Below are 21,180 nucleotides of genomic sequence, written 5' to 3' on the forward strand. Positions count from 1 at the left end.
ATATATATATATTATATGACGATATATATTATATGTATGTATGTATGTATGTATGAATGTATATATATCACACCTGCACACAGAAGTTGCGCTTTCGCTTTAGAAAAGAACAGGTACAGAGTCGAATGAGAGTGAAACAAAAATTCATTTTGAGAGCGAAAGATAGTGACTGAAAAAGGTATTAACGAAACGAAAAGAATATATATATACAAAAAGATAAATCGAGGATATAAAAGTATGTATGCGCGCGCGCGTGTGTGTGTTTGCGTGCGGAATGAGTGAACGAAGAAGGAATTCTGTGAACACTACGTGTCGCGTTAAACGTTGTTAGGTTATACATACAGATATTATAAATGTTACACCGTTGTACGTACTAATTATCAGAAGAAGAGCAAGAGAGTAAAATGAAGCTATGTATAAGAGAAATTAATGTAGTTACAATGAAATAAACGATACGACGATTACTACGAGCTAGAGGAGTTTGCTTACCGTTTCTTCGAGTTTCTTTCATTTTTTTCAGTGGGCGGATATCGTATAAACAGGTGATATTCGTAAAATGTGAAATTACTATTAATTGGTGTGCCAGCGTGTAAGGATGTCACATTTTCATGCTTTTCAGCGTATAAGCAGGTCATCCGAAGGTCGACAAATATTATACATGTTTAAATTGCTCGTCTTTTCATCAGCTACAAGACTACGATATTGAAAATACGCCGTTCCATTTAAAAAAGCATTGACGAAACATTGAAATCTCGAAAAATATGACCTTCAGACAATTGTTCCTCTAACATACTATGAACACCTCGTAACCAAACATTTCTTTCCTGACACGTATATTCGTATCATTAAAACCAACAGAGATACCTTAGGTGCAAGTGTTAAGTGACTCACCCTGTACTCTCGAAACTGGTTTTCCTTAACGAGTGAATCTCAGAAATCCCCGAGGACAAAACAGGAAGAGAGGCCAGCATTGGAGACAGGAAGGTGGATGTCAACTTTCATTCAGATCTATCGACGATTTGATATTACGGTCCCATGTTCCGTTAGAGTAGTCGCAGCTGTCGCGTACAACTTTAATTTCCGCCAGATTCTTACAACTGGTCGCCTTCCTATGGGAAATGCCCCTGCCAATCCACCGTCGATGCGTCGTTGTCGAACTTGATACAAGGAAATGTCCAGAAACGTCGTTTCGGTTGAGTTGGAAATATCGACGATGAAAAATTCCGAGACGTTCAGCCCTCCTACGTCATATTCTGTGAGTAATTAATAAATAATGTATTCCTTAGGACAGGGATAGTTTGTAGTCTGTAGTCCGAGGGTCAAGGAACAATCGCGTTTTCTGACAACGTTTACCTAACCCATACATAACGCAAGCATAAAGTACGTTCACACGGATCCGAACTTCGACGTGGTAACGATGTTACAACTCCTACTTAAGCAGTACGCGTTTACTCGTCCAGGATTATCGCATTCCCGTCAACCCGAAACAAGCTTAACAACTTTCGCGGAAATGTACCAAGGCTTTACTTTAGTGCCACTGCGAAACGACGAAAAATGTGACGGTTACTTACAAATTTCTAGTGGCTTTGTCTTTAATAACTTCTTTGTTTTTAACAACTCAATTTGTTTGTTTCTTCTTTAAAGTTTAATAAGAAATTACAAAAATTGACTGTTCGATAAAAAAAAAAAAACAACATTTTGCAAAAATAAATGACAAAAACTTTAATTTTTGTAATATCTTATTAAACTTTAAAGAAAAAACAAAGGATAGTTTCGTAAACTTTGAAATCAAAACAAATAATACTCGTTCCACCCATGTTCTATTGTAGTCCGGTCTGGTCTGACCACGAACGACTGAAGCTCCTTGATAACGTACCGTTTCGCTCTTGAACGCTGATTTCGTCCGGCACGGTTTTGAAAATGTGTTTCGAATTTTTTTACGAAGAGTGTAGAATACCCTCTTAAAATGCAATAGCTCTGAAATTGATTCGCCTTAAAACTCAAACAAACGAAAATACAATGTTCTTGAAGTACGTTCGCTTAAATATCAAAGAAATTTAATCTCGATTCCTTAAAATGCAGTCACTGGAAGATGCAAATGTTGACAAAATTACATCTCTACTAAATTTCGTTTGCTTCGAAATATCGCTCCACTGTCTCAGCATTCCTAGTAAAATCAATAATGGAAATATTACTGTAAGTCGAGATCCAACGCGAAGACAAGGAAATTAGGTTTGCCGCAGTCCTCTCCGGAGACTGTTATCGCAAAATTTAGACGGAAGAAAAAGAAAGACCCGGGAAAAATAAATCGAAGGAGACACCGCGAAACGCACGGCACGTTCTCGCGTAGAAAATTTTCTCGTTGGCGCCGAAACTGGAGGAAAAATTTGCATTCCAAAGTTCACGTACCCGATGCAACGTGCATTCGCGAGCAGCACCGTCTCCCGAACAACGAGAGATAAATGCCTAGAACAAGGTAAATCATTTTTAACGTCAACTAAACCAAGCCACAGCTACGTGATTTTTAACGCCGGAATGCATATTTCTCGAAACTTCAACAATTACTGTTTTAGGAAGTTTAACAATTAGTCGACGACGTTTGTTCTCTTATTCGCTTTAGGAAGTATTTTTGCGTTTAATTTGGAATTGTTGGACGGCTTGCCAAAGCGTTGAACCGATTAGATATTATTGTTCTAAATGTCATAGATATCGAATTTCGATAGAATTTCAATTCTTATTACATTTCAATAGAATTTCAATTATATATCAAGTTTCAATAGAAAGATTACCAAGATAAAAGCAAAATCGAATATTTAAAAGTATTGCCTAAATCAATCCGAATAAAAAACATTTAGACAAAATTTCAATTCAAATAAAATTAAAGCAAATAAAATCGTTTCGACCATTTAGAGTCTGCAAATCAATGTGCACGGTCTCTTTTAATGTATTCTGCTCTTATGGAGCCGTTCCTGACACGAAATATCAAGCGTGCAAAAGTTTCCTACTCTCGTCAACCAAAACAAATACCACAAAACTTGCGAATCCGTGTTTTGAAACGGACTAAGATTCGGACGAAAAGCCACAGATCGAGGTTCCGGACATACATATGGGCAATAATTTATTCGCGTAGAGTGGCAAAACAAGTCGCAAACTCGAAGTGCCCATGTTTATTGCAGTCTAGCTGTCTGCTGACCAGAAGCATGATGATCAATCGCCAACGAACCGGTCGATACACCAATCTGGTTCCATTTCGCAGAGACCATTGAGTTTCCATTCGGTGAGTAATTAATAATAAAAAATAAAGATAATAAAAAATGAACAGAAATCTTATGATAATACATCCATAGAAAAGCTTTGACAAAAGCTAAAAATAATTAAAGAAATTACATTCTATTCGTAAAATAAATTTGTGAAATAGAAACATTTAGCCTTGCACTCGTCAGCAGATATTTTAAGTATCGTTAAATAATCAACAGATAACGTTAACCTAACTGTAAACATTGCTTGTATCATAAAAGGGTGATAATCCTAGACTGTTTTCTACGCGAATGAATAACTGTTTCGATTGGTTGTAAAGGCATAAACGCTTGCTAATTGATTGCACGATTAATTCAATCTATGGCAAATATACGAGGTGAATTATTCTCGCTAAATCCAATGTTACCTAAAATTTCACACTTCGATTCATAGAAGATACGAATATTGTGTTGATATGCGTTAACAATTGCGTATTATTTTTCTTTAAATTGAAGAGAAACTATAAACGCAATTTAATAGCTGAAGAGAGACACGAAGTAGCTAAAACTGGTACTGGTTATTATACAGTGGATCATTATGCAAAATAAAATTCCAAAATATCATAATATGAATTTTTTCAATATTTCTTTATATCATTGCATACTGTGTGCATTTTTCAGTTTCTTGAGTATTCAAATTTCCTATAAATTTATAAAAATCCGCAGTCTATCATAATCAGGATTGATCATGCATAACTACCATCTAGTGATAAGAAGAGTAAAATCAAAATTTAATATCTCTAATCCTTTATTTATTTGAGTAGATCAAGTTACAAGAAGAACAAAATTAAAATTTGATGTTTCAAGTGTTTTATTTAATTCAGTCCTGTTCAATTAGAATAAAGTTAGAACTTTAGTTAATTACTAAAATTTGATACCTTGATAATACCAAGGCATTAACGAGATCGAAGTTAAATTGGAACAAAAAGTAAGGACTGTATCTAATCACTAAAATTTGGTGCCTCGAGTGTTTTATTTTTAAACCTCACGTCGCATTACCAGCTTTAGTTTAGTCCACGACTGTTAGGAGTGGAGAGTCCGAAGTGGTTGAATCTTGTTGTACAGTGTTGAGTACATTTACTTCAGTCCCGTTTGGTTAAAATAAAATACCAAGACATTAACGAATCCGAAGTTCAATTAGAACAGGTTAGTAGGCCTTGTATCTAATCACTTGCCTCCGCTAGGTGAATCGATGCAATTACTTAGCTCCAAATAATTATACTCCTTTATTAGAGAACACAGGCTCCCATGAAAGTTTGCCTCTTCCTCCTTCCTCCGTCTCAACTTGCCGAATTTATATTCGAGTCCACATTCGTGGAAACTATCGTTAATCTTGTAATACGGCACCGAGCGTGTAGGCCACGTTAATTATTAAAACACATTTCTCTCGAAACTTCTAGAACCCGATTTCATCAACCCTCCCGTACCTCGACATTCGATGCTTTCAAAAATTGTCATTTTGGTTTTTTGCTATAATTATAAGAAGGAGCATAATACAAGAAAATTCATTATGATACAGGACAATACATGGTGCTATAGGATAATGCAACACGATACGGCGTTAGACAGCACATAACAACACGATACAACACAGCAGAATACAGCACAATGCAGAATAATACAGCTTACTACGTGGTATTACAGTATAGCGCGGCTTAATACAACATTAGACAGCGAGAGTAAAAAGAAGTGGTCAATATCAACAGTTCTCCGATGACACGGTGACCTTGAATTCCCCGTCACCTTGACCCTGACAAAGAGTCCCCACCATGGCGACTTCGCCAACAGGTAGCGCGAACAATTGCACCGTCCGAGTATGGGACAGGTGGATATAAACGCTGTTTCCCAGCTTGGCCAGCTATTAGTTCGGCCAGTTCCGAGGACCGGTTCTCTGGCGCGCCTCCGTTCGCTCGATCCCGAAAAGAGGCTCATAAATCGGCCCGTTTTATCACCTCTCGATCGGCCCCACCACGTGTCGGAGTGAACCACTCGGCTCTCTCGATTGGATCTCGCGTTCAACTCGCCCGTTCGGCCCGTCTTTTACAGAACGGGGGCTGGGAATCGACCAAGGGGGCGCCGAGGCACCTCCACGACTGCGGATACAATTTCTAGGCACCCGTTTCCCGGTGAACGTTCAGGAAAATGGCACTCGCGGGGAACGTGATCCTGGTTACCTTGACGCTGATCGCCGCCTCGAAGGGCCTCCCAGGTAATTCGTGGCCGTCCTGCGCCGGCAAGACGATACTGAGTGAGTATAAATATCTTTAAGGGACGGTTAGGGGACGAGCCAACGGAAGTCCTACGGTTCTGCGATCTTTCCGGTACAGTGAAACCATCGATACGGAAAACTTTTTGGAGAAACAATGAAGTAAAGTTTTGATGTTTCGGAAAAAGCTTAAATTTTTCAAAGTTCGACCCTTGATTGTTTCTTTTTTCTCCCACCAGAACACGTTGATTTTTTTCTCATTTTATGACACAAGTCCCATCATTTATGATGGACAGTGTTATTTCGTTAATAATTCAAAAACGAAGCACCAACCGACATTTTTCCAAAGGAATTAGTGATTCAGAATCGTCTTAGCTACCACCCATTTCCGGTTCTCACACTAATTCTGGGACACCCTGTATAATATCTCTGATAATCAATAACAATATCGATGACGGTTGATAGCACGATCAATCTGAGATATCAAACTAAATGCCTTGCAAGTCATCTGCAAAAAGAATGTTCGGCCCATAGAGGATTGAGACTTATGTGCATATATTATTTAAAAATTTATCATATTCTATGAATTTTTAGGACACAGTAAATTATATTTAGAATTAGGCATAGGTACATTACTCTTGTTAAGACACGATTGTTAATTGTTATTGTTAATTCACGAAGGAACCGAATGGAAATTATGAATCGAAAAAGTATGCAAACGAAAAAAAAGTCTGAAACATTGCGAAGGCGTTAAAATCGTTAAGTAGCACTCGACAGAGTTTACGAGAGCCCCTAAATTAATGAAAGTAATAAATATTTCGGAGGAGACGTGGCGTCGAAGCGAAGCCAGATGAAAAATAGATGAATTCATTGGAGTAACAAGCCGTGTTAAACGGTGGTCATGTCTGGTCACGTTTTTATCGTACGAGTGTCGTCCGGAGACTGATGGAAGTGCTGGAAATCACGTTACCCGGAGCCGCTGGAGATTATTCAAATCGTTTCTCGTGGAAATGAATCATTCGAACTCGAAATCCAACCGACCAAGACGAAGCAGACAACGCTGACGCGACGACTACAAAGAACGAGACAATGCCCGAGAAGCGAATTCTTCTAACTTTACGTGTGCGAAACTTCAGACAAACGACCATGTTCGGCATTGGGAATTACAACTCAAGTGCTACCGAGTCTTCCTGGTTCCTGAGATCTCCATTCATCCACATTCCTAATTTCCTACGTGATTTGGAAGAAAGGAGAGGATATTGTCGATATCGGTACCTCTTCAGAATTATGCAAGACGTAACAAGATTGTTCGTAAAAATTTTGCTATTTTTCAAATACGCATAACTCCGTCGATTTTGTTGCGCGGTATTGGTGTTTGACACGTTTCTATAATATTTATTTATTTAACGCGAATAACCCATTATGGAGTCTGCCAAATTTCAAATCATTTCATCAATTTTTACCGAAGTTGTAAAAGTAAAAGTAACCGATTGAAAATATTCCATGCATTTTATTTCCCATTTAAAACTTCGGAAGGTTTTGGGCGTGTATTAATATTAAAATTGAGAGCTTAAATTTTACAGGAATTTTATACCTAAATTCATCGTGTTCTGATAAATCATTCTTAAGATAAATCGTCAATCAAAGAACTCGCTCTCTCGTTTCTTTTTATGTATTTTTAAGATATTTAATGGGTACGTAGATTTCAAAAATCGTTAAAATAAGGACCACCGTAATGCTAAACTTAGGTATATTCCGATAGCTGGAGAACATTGAACGATAAATGGGCAACTATTTATTTAACGAGCTGCAAATCCATTCCCACGAAATCCATTTAGCTGAAAGAAACAGAATGTAGTCAGCAGGTGTCGGTCGGTCGAATCGTTACGTACCGGCCAAGCCTTGCTCATTTCCGGTGCAAAAAGAAACTACTGATGCGTCCAGCCCTACCAATCGAAACGCTACACAGTATACCATCCTAGGAATCAACCTTCACACTATTCCAAAACAGAAACTTACTATAAAGTAATAATTGTACTTCCTATCAGAAATTCAGAACTTAATGTGCATATATTTATAATCGTCCTTTTGTCAACTTTTTTTTTGTAGTTGTTATATATAATATTATAAAATATAATTCATTTGAAGTTAACTATAGCAAATATTTTTCTCAGTTTTTAAGTTGGGATTACTTGGAGTAATTTTTCGTTTGTCAGGCATAACAAAAGCTATAACGAAGGCAATTACAAATACATACTCTATATTAATCATTTTTGTTAATATCTTAGTTTTATCTCAGTAACAAATTAATTATCAACTATCTCAACTATCTCGAAGACACTAAACTCTGCAATAGTATACGTATACCATCCTAGGAATCAAGCTCAACTAATAGCACCACTAATCAAACAGAAATCCAATTAAGTCTGTTGCTAATTACCAAGTAGTAGACAAAAAAATAAAATCATATATAAAAAAAATTAATTATATTTGATCATATTCTATGCAGATGCATCTTCCATTTCCGAAGAAGTTAATTATAAATTGTTTTTCCTAATATAATAATTTTTCATAACAATAAAAGTAGTATCTTAGTGTACAGTTATTAATCGATAATTTTCCTTAGTCAAATTCGTTTCTTCAGAGGCGAATGTTTTTAATTTTTCAACTGCAAAGTTGTCTTTATTGGACAAATAGTCGCACACACATATTCGAAAACGTTTCTTCCGCAAACAAGACCAGCAGCTTCGCAGAACTTCCTCAAAGTTTGAACTCTAAACGAGACTAATGGAAAGAGAAATCGTTCTCGAAAACACGTGTAATTACGACTCCACTGGTTCACCCGTCTTCCCAACTAAATTTACAGCTAATTGTGCGACTGGAAATTAAAAATAGCAGCGTGGAACGCACTGCTTATAACTGTAAACCCCAGCCAACTCTCGGATTCTGTCTCCGTGTTCAGAAACAATTCCAACTCGGAATAAACAGCGTTTCGAAACCTCTACTGCTCGATAACGAAAATCCCACGAGGCTCGTAAAAAAATAAATACGTTGAAATAAATTACGGGACTTAACGATATTAACTTTCGAGAGTGGTATTTAATTTTTTTTTTTTTTAGAGGAACAAGACGAAACCGATGTTTTCTGATTGCCTTTTAGCCGATTAATTTTTATATAAAATTGCGAAATTCAAGATTAATTTGTTTAAATAGCTCAAAATTGAGAAGTGAAGTGACCTTTCTAAATAAATGTTCCAGTTCTATCTCTATAAAAACTTAATCATAATCGTATTGTATGCGGATCTAATTGGACCACTGTTAATCTCAAAAGTATCGTTGAAACTTTCATATAAAAATATCGTGAAGTGACCTTTTTTAACAAATATTCCAGTTCTACCTCAATAAGAAATTAATCATAACGAATCATATTCTATACACATTTATTTGGGATATTTTTAATGTAAAAGTTACCGTAAAATTCTTAATTCCCTATGGGAATTTTCGTTTACCTTTCTCGTGTTGGAAATAAATTAAGAAAATAGGTCTCGAATACGAGGAAACAACTCGTCACGGTTTCTTGATGGACTCGACGAAAGCGACTCGATAATATCGACGTTAACCCAATCATCGACTGTATCAATTTATTTCATGAATATGATTATTAACAGGTTCATGAGAGCGTCTTCTTTTTCAGTCTTCGTAAACTATATACATATACGTAGTTTGAAGTTCTTGGCATTGGAGACACTACAATCATCATTTTTGGAATTTCAACAAAAAATGATTATTTTATATGTAAAAAAACTGTTTGTTGTGTTTTGAAGTTTCTGGGAAAGTATAGTTTCTTTGCAATATTTTAAAAGCTGTAGAGAAACAAAGTAATTGTACAGTTCAATAAAAATAGAGAAAATAAGTAAATTTAAAAAATGAGGGCTTTCCACTGAAGATTTTGAAAGCTTCCTGGCTCTAGCCAGCTTCTCGCGACTGAGCGCGCGTTAGTCGAGTGCTGTGATTGGTTGGTGGTATTTCGTTAACAATTCAAAAACGAAGCACCATCTGACATTTTTGCAAAGGAAATTTTAGTTCAAAATCGTGTCAGCTGCCCCCGGAACCATTTCCGGTTCTTACACAAATTTTGGGACACCCTATATAACGGGTGAATCTACATAACAGTACAACTGTTACCAAGGACCTACTTAACACGTAGTCGGAATAGTTGCAGGTGCAACAAACGCCTGCCTCGAATAAGGAGTTCATTCGCGATGCACGTAGATCGGTTCGATAGCTCGCAACAGAGAGAATCGAATGTCCATCGTCGGTACAAGGGAGTGTCTATCGATTCGCAGAAACTTGCCAGCCCGTTTCCTACCTCCTCTTCCTTAGGCTTTCATCCGATTTCCCGAACCGCTGGATTGCCCAACTTGCTGGAAAACTTTTTCCGGAATCTGCTTTAACGACGTTCCCTCTGTCTTTCGAAGGAAACTTTCCCTCTACCCGTATTCTTTCCCCTTAATAACTTTCAGTTCCTCCTCGGAAAACGTGTTTCCCGTGCTCGTCTCATCGCCTCGTCTCGTCTTGTCTCTTCGGTTGAATGCTAATCTGCACATTCGCTGCCAGACGGAGTCGCGAATCGAATTTCTTAATCCTATCGTCCCAAATTCTCTCGGATTGTCGCAATTGCGAGGAGTAGAGAAGAGTTTCGTGAGCGTGGAAAATGAAATAAGTTGTCAGGATTAACACGCTGATGCCCACGACACCCATGCATGGGTGTTTTGCACTAAAGAATTAAAAAATTAATTCCAAAGATTAGATGCTAAAGAAAACAAATTTATATAGGATTCGTGGATTTTGATCGGGTTGTAAAACCAATACTACTGCAAATGTTAGATTACATAGGTTCTAACTGTATATGAATAAAATTTTAGCTCTATTAGTGTAGTATCGCTCCCCCTATACCCAATGATAAGGATTCAAAGCGAGAACACGAATCATAACACAAAATGATGAACACAACATTTTCCACTGTGTCTATATTATTGTTGATATTTGATATACTTCGTGCAATTGTGAACATTCTCATACATTTAACTATATCTCCATTTGCCGTAAATGCATAAACATTTACTGGTAATGACCTAGTACTCGATGCGATGGGAAACAAAGCCATTTAAGAAAAGGATAATGGAATGGTTGAAAGAAACGGTCAAGTTTCTATCGTTCAGGTTTTCTTTCGACAACGTTCCAGGGCAGCTCGTGAATAATTCAGTTCGTGCATTATTTACGGGGAGAAAATTGGAATCTATTACATTTCGATAGGACGCCAGGCATCGATTCGATTCTAAAAATAGCGTATTCAGCTCCGGGGCCGGCTGAATGCGCGGCCGCGAAATTCTATTGCATTAGCGAATTAAAGCAGCTGCTAGTTAATTACGGGAAATCCGTGCAGCCAACAAGACGGCCCGAATTATTATTCCGAACGGTTCGTTTGTGAATTTCTCGTCCGTTTCGGTGTGCATGTTCCAAAACCGCGACAATTGGGACCTAAATATTTGCAATGAATTAACGGGACGTATCGTTTTCGTGCACGAACGTCGCGTCGCGTCGAATTGTTCTCGCGTGAATACTCGCGCCAATCGTTTCCAATACCGATAGACTGCAGATGAATCGTGGCTCGTGGACGAACAATCTACAGACTGCAGCATATCGAAGTTGTATTAAGGGGCGTACCTTAGTCTAGAATTAAAATGAATCGCGTCTCCGTTGCTCGTCCTAAAAATTGTCAAGAAATCCACGGATACACCTGGCGACTGATCCCTACGCTAGAGTTGCATCGTTTCTAGGAGCTGACGGCTTATCTTGCGAGGAGAAGCAAGCCATCTTGGACGAGCATAATCGTCTGAGACAGCTAGTGGCTCTGGGGCAGATTCATGGACAGCCAGGCGCTGCGAATATGAGGGAAATGGTAAGGACCTGCTTTGCTTAATCTTCTCGCTACATTTTCCGTGAGACAGTTTTAACACGTCGTTGCTACGAGAAATTTTCGCAGTCTTCCGGCACCCTTCTTCTAACTTAACCATGGAACGTTAAACATGAACTAATTTTATTAGTGTATATATAAGACGTGTGGCAACGTACACACTGATTCAAACGATATGCAAGGAAGTCAGGAGATGTTTGACCATTTTTTTATTTATTGGGTATGCTAATTAATTTTTGGTCTGGTTCGACTGACTTCGATATTTATTTATAACAATTATAACGGAACGTAGCACAATATGACGTGACATAACACAGCAGTGTACGTTATAATACAACAAACTACTGTGCGTTCACAACAATTACAAACGTAACTATTGGTGGTACAATCGAGTACAAACGAAATACTATTTCCATAAAAAAAAATTAATTTTCGAAAAGTCGGGTGCCAGGTTCACATAGCTTACGTATCGTGTAGACGAATTTCGAAAAAGCTAATTTCGCAGCTCAATTTCGAAATGGTTTCGTGATATACTTTTTACTGCATTAACTGAGTTTGCACGATCTACCCACAACTTCTTCAGGTATGGGACGACGAATTGGCCGCAATCGCGCAGAGATGGGCGGATCAATGCGCGGAGATCCACGACAACTCGAGGAACGTTCGTGAGTAGAGTTAACTTTAACTTTTTCTACAAGTTTTTTCCCACTACTTTACTTGCAACAAAATCATTTACCTCGTATAATTTCTTTGAACCAAATAACTTTTGTAAAAATATTTTTTCGATATCATCATCCTCTCATCAGATACTTAAACTCCGATTTAAACGACACACGATATAGATCGGTAAATAGTGATTGATCTACAGGAAGATTCGCCGTGGGGCAAAACATCGCACGAACATGGACAACGAGGCCTCCGGGAGTCTACGACGACGAACCAAATTGGCGACAGCGAATCTCGGATTGGTTCAACGAGGTACAGCACTATCGTACCGGATATAGCGACGACACTGGTCACTATACTCAGGTTGGTAGTTGTTGGAACTTGGAATGCATGTGAGGATCGTGAGTGAGAAAAGTGTGGCAAACTTCGCTCCATGAGATCGGCCATTTGTGTTCAACGAGACACTTATAATGCACTTTTACTAATTGTAAGGCGCATCGAATTAACATTCCATGCCATAAGTGATACACATTAAGTTTGACCTTCGAGACATAGGTACCATAAATGGTACACGCAGACATATTTATTTACTGCGTTGAGAATATGTAGTTTACGAAAAATTCAAAACAAAACAGGGTGTCCCAAAAATGTTGGAGGTTCTTGAAAGGAGTGGTTCGGGGGGTGATTTGAAACAATTTTCTCGTTAACGAAAATGTTGTTCAAGGCTTCGTTAAGGAGATATTAACAGAAAACCCCGAGCAATTCGAGCGCGGCCGCCGAGCGCGTAGTCTGTGCTACTGTGGCTGTCCAGCGCGTAGCCTATACTACTGCGGCTGTCTAGCGCGTAGCATACTCGCGCTCTGATTGCTCGAGGTTTTCTGTTAATATCTCCTTAACGAAGCTTCTCCGCTAGAAGAATGTGGCATTATTAAAGATGCAGTATAAAAAAAGACCAAACAAGCTAATTACTTATGAATTGATGATGTAATTAAATATTCTGTGATAATATATTAATTTTCAGTAAAAATATCAAATGAATGACAAGTCGAGCACGAAGCGAAATTCAAACGTGAACTTGATCATTGCATTATAATGTGTTTGTTTCGTTGTCTTAGCTGCTTAAAAATGTCGAGTTTTATGAAACGTTGAAGATCGTTGAATTACTTCCAGCTCGTCTGGGGTGACACGTTCCTTCTAGGCTGCGGATATTCCTTCTACTATGATCCAGCTCGAGGCTATACCAAGAATTATGTTTGCAACTACGGGCCAAGGTAAGAATTTTGTTATTACTTATTATAATAGAACAATATAGTGTAGTAACAACGTTTGCAATTTTTTATTTTACGTTAATTGGAATTCTTTCGAGGAGGAATATGTTTGAATTCGAACAATTACCAAAATGGAAAAATGAAGAAAATTTGTGGCTTCCGTGTATTTCATATTTCGACATTTCCAGTCGCTTTTCAGACGGCAGCGCAAAAATAAAACGGAATGCAACGTGTATTGAATCCAGTCCAGGCTTCCATAAATTTTCCTCGAGTTTCTCGAGTATTTCCTGTCAATCGGTAGCTTATTACTGTCGATAAATTGAACACGTCGTCGCGTACACGGTGTCGCCTCTCTTTCCTTCCTTCAAAAAGATCAAAAAGAATCTCGTTCTTCCACCAGGAATATTTATTCTCAATTTTTGTCGAACGTCGGACTCCCAGGAGTCCTCCATAAATGTGCTGTTACTTTTTTAAACACAAACGAAATCATCGTTTCATCTGTGACTTTGGATAGTCGACAGAGAATAACGAATTAATTTATTTGTCGCTCCAAGAAGAAGATATTAAATCCAGAAATGAATTGCATGTCTTTGTTACGTTAAAGAAAATGAACGCTGAAGAAAATACACGCGAAAAAGTAAGATGTTGAAGCTTCCACTCGAACCTTCTTCTAATAAAAAAATAATAACAATGCCGAACCTTGTAATCTTGTAATGCTATACCTCGCTCCAAGTAGCCAACTCAAACTTAGATGTCGGGTGATTTACGAAGGCTCATTCCGACGATAAATTTTACCATATTCTATAACAAACCGCGTTTCATCTTGAATTTGGTGGATCATCACATGGTAAAGCGTTACTTTCTTACGTTGCAGCGGCAACGTGCTCGGCTTTCAACCTTATCAATCAGGCCAGCCAGCCTGCGCCAGCTACGGAATGTCTTATTCGAATCGATACGCAGGACTTTGTTGTAAGTTCCACGGAATCATCATTCAAATCATTGAAATTGGTACGAGTCCACCATCCTTTGTTCGGACAAGGAAAGGTCACCAACTGTTACCCTGACCTTTTAATTAGCTTTCACTCATTATCTCCATTTTTAAAACCATAGACTTACAAATACCAATTTCATAAAAAAGCAGCTCGTTATGGAAAAGCCTAGAGTTTGTTCCCAAACGTACGATGGGTTAGAACTACTTTTACAGACAAGTCCATTAATTCTTGACATTCGAGGAAGACGCAACGCATAGAATGCTTCGATCTCCGCTTCTCAGCTGCGGTAGAATCTCGATTATTGCACGAGAGCTTAGTTTATTGCGATATGTTGACAAGTGGCAGGGATGTTCACTTAATGTAATTAATGTAAGTAATTGGCAGTGACGACGGTAGGTAGTGGAGGATACGGTATGTAAGTAGGGCTCCTCATTGGATTGATTACCTTGATTATTCAGCGCCGTCTTTCCGCAATAATAGCTACACTGCGGAACATAACTATGTATAGCGTCACCTACATATGTATACGGAAAATGATCCAAAAACCGGCTACCACTTTTATTTTGGTACATACTGGTGTACTTATACACTCAAAATGGATACTTTTGGTGTTATTTGCTTCTGAAAACTATCCCGAAGGTGATACGAAGGTAGGTTCTAAACCCAAATAAGCAGGCTGCGGATTTTTATGCATTTATGAGAAATTTGAATGTGCAAGAAATTACAAAACGCACACATTGATAACCTATTACAAACGTTAAATAATGTCATCTCGCTTTTCAGTAACACTACAATAAGGCACTTGAAAACTTGAAAATCCTATTTTTATACAGAATTTATTGTTGAGTTTTCCTTTTAAATGGCAAGAATTAATGGACCCCTGGACCACAACATTTTATTGAGTTTTATTTAATTAGAAGACATTTTTAAACTTTTAAATGACGTCTTTCAATCATAGTAACGCGATTTCCGTAAATTTCTATTTCTTATTTACAGCTCGAGGCAGTTACTACCACTTAGGAGGACTCTGCACTTATGGTTAACGGAAATCTTCCGATGAAGAGAAGATTCCATGGAAAGAAAAGTCGAGAACGAAGAAGTACGCCTTCGCGACGTTTATTAACGATTAAACGTCGAACTCGACAGATCGCGGGAGTTTTTAACATTTTCCTGTCGTTGTTCCATCTAGTACACCTTTTCTAGTCTATGAAATATAGTCTGTAAATTGTAGTGATTAGATTTTAAGTTTGTAAAAAATCCAAACATGAGAGTGCATGGAATAAAGTAACGATTAAGAGGTATTGGTGAAACAAGCTCGAACCCTAGTTTGACTTTGTGAAAACATGCAGCGAGCAGTTTTAGTTTTATTTAGTAAGTAACTTACACAGTAATTAAGATTGACAACTTACTAATTGAAGAACTGATTTAATTAAAGATGACAAGTTGCTTAGTAAGTAACTTACAGTAACTGAGATTGACATCTTACTAACTGAGTCACTTACTTATCGTTAGAAACTAAAGTTGTAACTTAATACGCCAGTAACTTAATACCTAAATATATCAACTTACTGAATAATTCATTTCTTTAGTAACTAAGGTTGAGAACCACTGATTTATACGAGTAGCAGTAACGCATTAAACTGCACTAATCCTCATTCATATGGATTCTGCTAATCCATACCGGAGTATCACCGCCTCGAAATTAACAAAAAATTACAAGCTAAAGTAATAGTATTGTAACGTATATGGTTCAAATATCTGCGGAGTTTAACCTAATCCGTGCTTGACCCAGTCCTAAATATAATTGAAGCTTATAATTGAAGAGAAACGTCCAATATTAAAATTGTTCTTTCTGATAATAAGTTGAGAACGGGTGCTACAATTTTAGGAGTCTCCACTGGTCTCGTGCTTTATCTGCGTCCTATCGAATCAAAAATCCACGGTGAAGCGCGATTAAGGGTGAAATCTGGTATTCGGGTTGAACGTAACTTCTCCAACGTTGTGCCAGGTTATTATTCACGCGTACCATGTATTTTTCCATGCATTTTGCATCACGTCCCTTACGTGACCGCAGGTGGAAACACGACGTATGAATATTTACGCAAAAGAAAGATAGGGCACACGTTCTTCACCCTTCCCAGATTCATTATTCTTTTATTAAGTGACTTCGATTAATCTAATTCGAGAAAAGTACGTTTGCTATCTTCATTTTATCGTTTATAAAGTTTTAAGGCCGAAATTGGAAAATCAGGCCTTGGAGTCGCATCCGCCGAAGTGTAACGAATATATTAAAACCAGAATTATTAGAAAATATTACTTCTTTACTTCGATATCCTGGAAAAAAAATCATGCTAGCCTAATCGCCCTGTCCTCGTCTCTCCTGCAATTGTTGTATCGCCCTCTCTGTCCTTGTCCCGGAGTTTCCTACTTTTTCCGCAACTGTCGCTGAAGTCAACTCGAAGTTTGGCTCCGGCACCTGCGCACCCTTAATTCCTAGTAACTAGGGACTTTCCACTCAAGAATCAGACACGACTCTTGCACGTTGATAAGTCTGTGGTGAGATCTACGATATGAGGCCATCTGTCGGGCAAAATCAAATACTGCTCGTTATTTGAAATCAAACGTCTGGAGGGCTGTGAATATTTAGCGTTGATATCTGTATTTATAAATCTTAGCATTTTTTAAGTTGACATAGTACGTGGTACACAATACGTATTTTTAAAAATTAATTTATTGTTCTTATGGATTTACTTAATAATTTGGTATTTATAACCTCAACATTCATGTATATTGTACTATTAAGACAAATTACTAATATATAAACTACGTAGATATTAAACAAGTATTATAATTTTAATTAAGCAATAAGCATGATATATTTGGCAATTTAATCGCTAAGCTTATAAATTATCTATACTATTGCATACGTGTTTCTTGATTAAAGATTTGGATTATTTAGATGGAACCCATGACACTAGGATCACCTGTTGGAAGTCCTGTACAAAGCCCTGGAAGTCCAGGAACTTGTGCGTACCTTCCAAATTTTCTTTTGGGAGATACTGCGACGGTAAATAAAATTCAGAATAATATTACAAAATATTATTAAACTTTTTGATGCATCGTTGTTTTCGATTTTTTAGCCTACTAAAATAAACCTTACAAATCCTCAAGATACTCCAAAACAATTCCATATTGGACACAGTGGACTGTCATCGCCGCTATCGCATTATGGTACCCCAGACTATCGTACGAATCGTCAGAAAGCAGTGTTTGGCAGTGCTAATACTCCCAACACATCGCAGATAGTGACAGAGGGTCATACAGGTGGGCCGCCAACTAGAGGATTATTTGATACCTTTGAAACGTCACAAACCTCTTCACCTTATATATTGACCATGAATCAAAGCATTTCTTGCAATCAATCTAGACTCTTAATGAACTCAATGAATAATTCTATATTTGCTGATAGCTCAATAAACCCTAATATGAGCGAATCTCAGGGTCTTTTGCAATGGGTGACCGTATTTGGTTTTCCTCCGAGCGATATGAACACAGTCTTGGCTCATATCTCGAGCAGAGTTCGCATAGTAGACAAACATCCCGCTCCACAAGCACACTGCAATTGGATACATTTAAAGTGCGCCTCGGAGCAGGAAGCGCAGAGAGCGCTGGCGTGTAATGGGAATATTGTTTCTGATTCTGTTATGATTGGTGTGAGTCCTTGTACGGATGAGAGTATTGTATTAGGGAACGATCAGGAGAATCGCTCTAAAATGAATGAACGTGTCAAGTGTTTCTCGAGTCTTGGAAAAGCTAATTACATGCAGGAATACAGTTCGGCGAATAAATCAATTAGAAAACAAAATGCAAGACCCTTGGCAGCTGGTTACAACCAGCACCTTAGTCCTCAATCGGTAAGATCACCGGAGAATGTACCACAAAAGTCTACAGGTTTAGTCTCCAAGGCGATGGAATATATGTTTGGTTGGTAGCCTTTGATAGAGATAATTGTAAATGTTATTCATTAATGACAAATATTATTTAATGTGTAATATTGCGTGTCTTTATAAAAATCAGATACATTATAAACACAACTAACTTGAGAGAGGAATATTCAATGACCCTAAAGTGTTTGTTAATTATCATATTTTTACTACATTAATAGTACGAAATATAAATCTTTATAAACATCAAATTGTTATCACACAACGTCGCGTCTAAGCTATATTTCCGGTATATTTTTCCTTTACTATTAAACTACCATTGTTGACATATGTTTCTATACTGTAACGTATATATAGTTTATCATTAATAGGTTTTAAAAGTAGTTTTGTGATGTTCGACCATGTGTGCTGTTGCACAGATATCCATTAAAATGGTCCGCTTCTTAATGTACCCCTATTACTTAGAAAATGTCGGTTAATTTTCACACACTTGTACTTTTAATTATTGCGACTTGTGACAATGAATCGTTTTGCAGAACAAATCAATATTAACCTTCTTGAACTCGAGTGATCTTTCATCGCATAAACTCGCATTAACTGTAAGACCGATTTTTGTATTTGTATATAATTGCATAAAATCGTAAAACTTATTTTTAATATTTATTCAGGGTTATAACAAAATAAAAAATGCTCAAAGTGACTCGAAAACCACATTTTTCTCTTGTTTGTAAGTCTTTTTAATTAAAAAAAGAAATTTTTCTAATGTGGATCTAAATATTCTTAAATACAAATGAGTGGCTGGTGCTAATAATTATCGGAAAGTTGGCGAATTTCACTTTCCTCGGTTCAAGAGAACGCGAGTTCAGAAAGTTTAAAAGTGTGCTATTGTAATTAACGTGTTCCTCTCTCCGAATTCGAGCATGATACATAATTAAAAGTTTATACACGTTTTTCATAAAAAATAAACAACTGTTACAACTCAAATGGGATTATATTAAAATGCTCGAGTCTCGGTTCTTCCCTTATATCCTGTTATGTAAAACACTAATATAATACAATCACACATTCATTTCTCATACTAATAAATAAATCGATATTGTCCCACGGTATATCTTGTTCAAAATTATTTTGGACTCTCAATGGTGGCACTACCTAAATCAGTCATTTTCGGGTATTTCACTTTTTTCTCATCTAGTTCATCCTGTGCCCAGAGTATCATTTTAAGCAAATTATTTAATCGTGGACTCGTAGATTCTCTGTGCTCCATTTTCAATATGGCTGCATTCAACTCACTTGCTATCTATAAGTTCACGAGAAATTTAAGATAATTAATAATAATAAATCAATAGATTAATCTGCTAATGCAACATCAGAGAAATTATTAATAAATTAATAATAAATAGTAATAAAGAATTAGTACTTTTTGTCTGTGAGTTGGGTGTAAGAGATCGCTAAATGGACTCTTATGAGGCTCGTCGAAAGCTAACAGAGCTAGAGTACGCTCCAATTCGCATAAGATATTATCATCTGATTCTCCAGCTTCGCTCAATCTATCCTGAGCGAATTGCAATGCCTCTTCGATTCTGCCAGTGCGAATCAACTCAATAAGATGCAACTGCTGCAGATGAAAATAAAGATATCTGTCATTATCCAACAATTCCGGATGTAATTGGTTCACAAGGTCTGTTGCCTCCTGAATACGTCCATTCTGAATGGCATCTCTAATGCGAATCCTATCGTCCAAAGAACTCAACTCTACGGTAGGTTCTACTCCAGATTCCTGTTGAAACTTCTCTGCTGCTTCCTTGAACCCCTCTGCGCAACACAACTCGATGTTTACGCCAAAAAAATTAAAAATTACCACGCGATGCTATCAAAATAGAGCCTTACCTGTGACGAGATAATTCATAATTAGATTATTCATGGAAACACGCTGTGTATGGGAATTTTCTTCCAGCTTGGCAACCCACTCATCTTTCGATATATTGTCTTGTTTTTCCGGGAAGCTCATTGTTCTTTTGTAACTAGCATTGATGATTGTGATAAATAAATGTGTAGGAAAACAGCGGATATAAAAGGAACCAAGGCACTCCGCAAAAGAAACTTCGAGAACTGTTTGACACAACAACAGCTGATTCTGTTTCGAAGCGTAAATAAACCAACCCTACGAAGATAACCTCTTAAATATAACACAACTCAGTTTACTTAAGAAGTAAATCGGCCGTTTTTTCCGATGAGAAAAGTAAAGGAGAAAGTTCTTAGGGAAAATACAAGTTACTCTTGAAATGTTTAAATAACGTCGTCGGCACTGACTTAGTGCGGACAAGATACAACGTTAAGAGTCGTGCACAATCCGTTTTGGTTTGTGAGTAAGGCTAGCTAAAGCTACAAAATAATTGGTGCATCCAGAATTCTGTAGACGAAACACTATGGACTGCCAATCAGAGATGCCAGGATTCGACCTGCGGACTGTGATGTAGTGATGTCAGATTTGGCTCTCAGTCGCGCATGGACGTCGAAAAAAACTGACTGAGCTCGCAGTGTTATAGCTATAGGAAACAATGTATGATCCCAAAGCCCATAGCAACGGTTGGCGCCAAAACCAGGAAGACTGTTTTTTTTAGTTATAAAAAATGTGTTTTGTCTATAAAATTATTTCAACCTCTATCTCTATGTTATAATTAATTCAAAAGGGACGGTGGCGCCATCTAGTAGCAACAGTGGGAATTATTTTCACTTCAAACTTGGGCGTTTTCCCACCGATGGCACCACTGGTACTCTTATTATTATTATTATTATTATTATTATTATTATTATTATTATTATTATTAT

The 21,180-nt window shown here is 37.4% G+C and overlaps 3 protein-coding genes across 5 annotated transcripts; 2 read left to right on the forward strand and 1 right to left on the reverse strand.

Annotated features, from left to right (window-relative positions):
- The first annotated feature begins 5,146 nt into the window (after window positions 1-5,146).
- Window positions 5,147-15,826, forward strand: LOC128891657 (venom allergen 5-like). Of its 2 annotated transcripts, XM_054151316.1 has the most exons (7): window positions 5,147-5,544; window positions 11,342-11,463; window positions 12,062-12,143; window positions 12,347-12,507; window positions 13,315-13,415; window positions 14,287-14,381; window positions 15,401-15,826. In XM_054151316.1, exons 1-7 carry the CDS (start codon window positions 5,439-5,441, stop codon window positions 15,445-15,447), a joined length of 714 nt encoding a protein of 237 aa, XP_054007291.1. In that variant the 5' UTR covers window positions 5,147-5,438; the 3' UTR covers window positions 15,448-15,826. The 2 variants fall into 2 exon arrangements, with proteins under 2 accessions (XP_054007291.1, XP_054007292.1); XM_054151317.1 differs by lacking the exon at window positions 14,287-14,381.
- Window positions 15,827-16,938: 1,112 nt separating this feature from the next.
- LOC128891653 (nucleoporin Nup35) lies at window positions 16,939-18,507 on the forward strand. 2 transcript variants are annotated; one of them, XM_054151311.1, is made up of 3 exons: window positions 16,939-17,098; window positions 17,364-17,471; window positions 17,545-18,507. In XM_054151311.1, exons 2-3 carry the CDS (start codon window positions 17,364-17,366, stop codon window positions 18,394-18,396), a joined length of 960 nt encoding a protein of 319 aa, XP_054007286.1. In that variant the 5' UTR covers window positions 16,939-17,098; the 3' UTR covers window positions 18,397-18,507. The 2 variants fall into 2 exon arrangements, with proteins under 2 accessions (XP_054007286.1, XP_054007285.1); XM_054151310.1 differs by having other exon boundaries at window positions 16,993-17,166.
- An 849-nt stretch (window positions 18,508-19,356) lies between these two features.
- Window positions 19,357-20,747, reverse strand: LOC128891659 (glucose-induced degradation protein 8 homolog). Its single transcript, XM_054151319.1, has 3 exons — window positions 20,239-20,747; window positions 19,769-20,163; window positions 19,357-19,648 (listed from the first exon to the last, which is right to left on the reverse strand). The coding sequence occupies exons 1-3, from the start codon at window positions 20,357-20,359 to the stop codon at window positions 19,472-19,474; spliced, it is 693 nt and encodes a 230-aa protein (XP_054007294.1). The 5' UTR covers window positions 20,360-20,747; the 3' UTR covers window positions 19,357-19,471.
- Window positions 20,748-21,180: the final 433 nt, after the last annotated feature.

Source organism: Hylaeus anthracinus, unplaced genomic scaffold (assembly GCF_026225885.1).
Source record: "Hylaeus anthracinus isolate JK02 unplaced genomic scaffold, UHH_iyHylAnth1.0_haploid 12002, whole genome shotgun sequence".
NCBI lineage: Eukaryota > Metazoa > Arthropoda > Insecta > Hymenoptera > Colletidae > Hylaeus > Hylaeus anthracinus.

Coding starts and splice junctions, on each gene's coding strand:
- LOC128891657 (XM_054151316.1), top strand. CDS start 5,439: ATGGCACTCGCGGGGAACGTGATCCTGGTTACCTTGACGCTGATCGCC. Junction 5,545..11,341: donor CGCCGGCAAGACGATACTGA/GTGAGTATAAAT, acceptor CATCGTTTCTAG/GAGCTGACGGCTTATCTTGC. Junction 12,144..12,346: donor CGACAACTCGAGGAACGTTC/GTGAGTAGAGTT, acceptor ATTGATCTACAG/GAAGATTCGCCGTGGGGCAA.
- LOC128891653 (XM_054151310.1), top strand. CDS start 17,146: ATGGATTTACTTAATAATTTG. Junction 17,167..17,363: donor TGGATTTACTTAATAATTTG/GTATTTATAACC, acceptor TGGATTATTTAG/ATGGAACCCATGACACTAGG. Junction 17,472..17,544: donor TTTTGGGAGATACTGCGACG/GTAAATAAAATT, acceptor TCGATTTTTTAG/CCTACTAAAATAAACCTTAC.
- LOC128891659 (XM_054151319.1), bottom strand. CDS start 20,359: ATGAGCTTCCCGGAAAAACAAGACAATATATCGAAAGATGAGTGGGTT. Junction 20,164..20,238: donor TATGAATTATCTCGTCACAG/GTAAGGCTCTAT, acceptor TGTGTTGCGCAG/AGGGGTTCAAGGAAGCAGCA. Junction 19,649..19,768: donor ACCCAACTCACAGACAAAAA/GTACTAATTCTT, acceptor GTGAACTTATAG/ATAGCAAGTGAGTTGAATGC.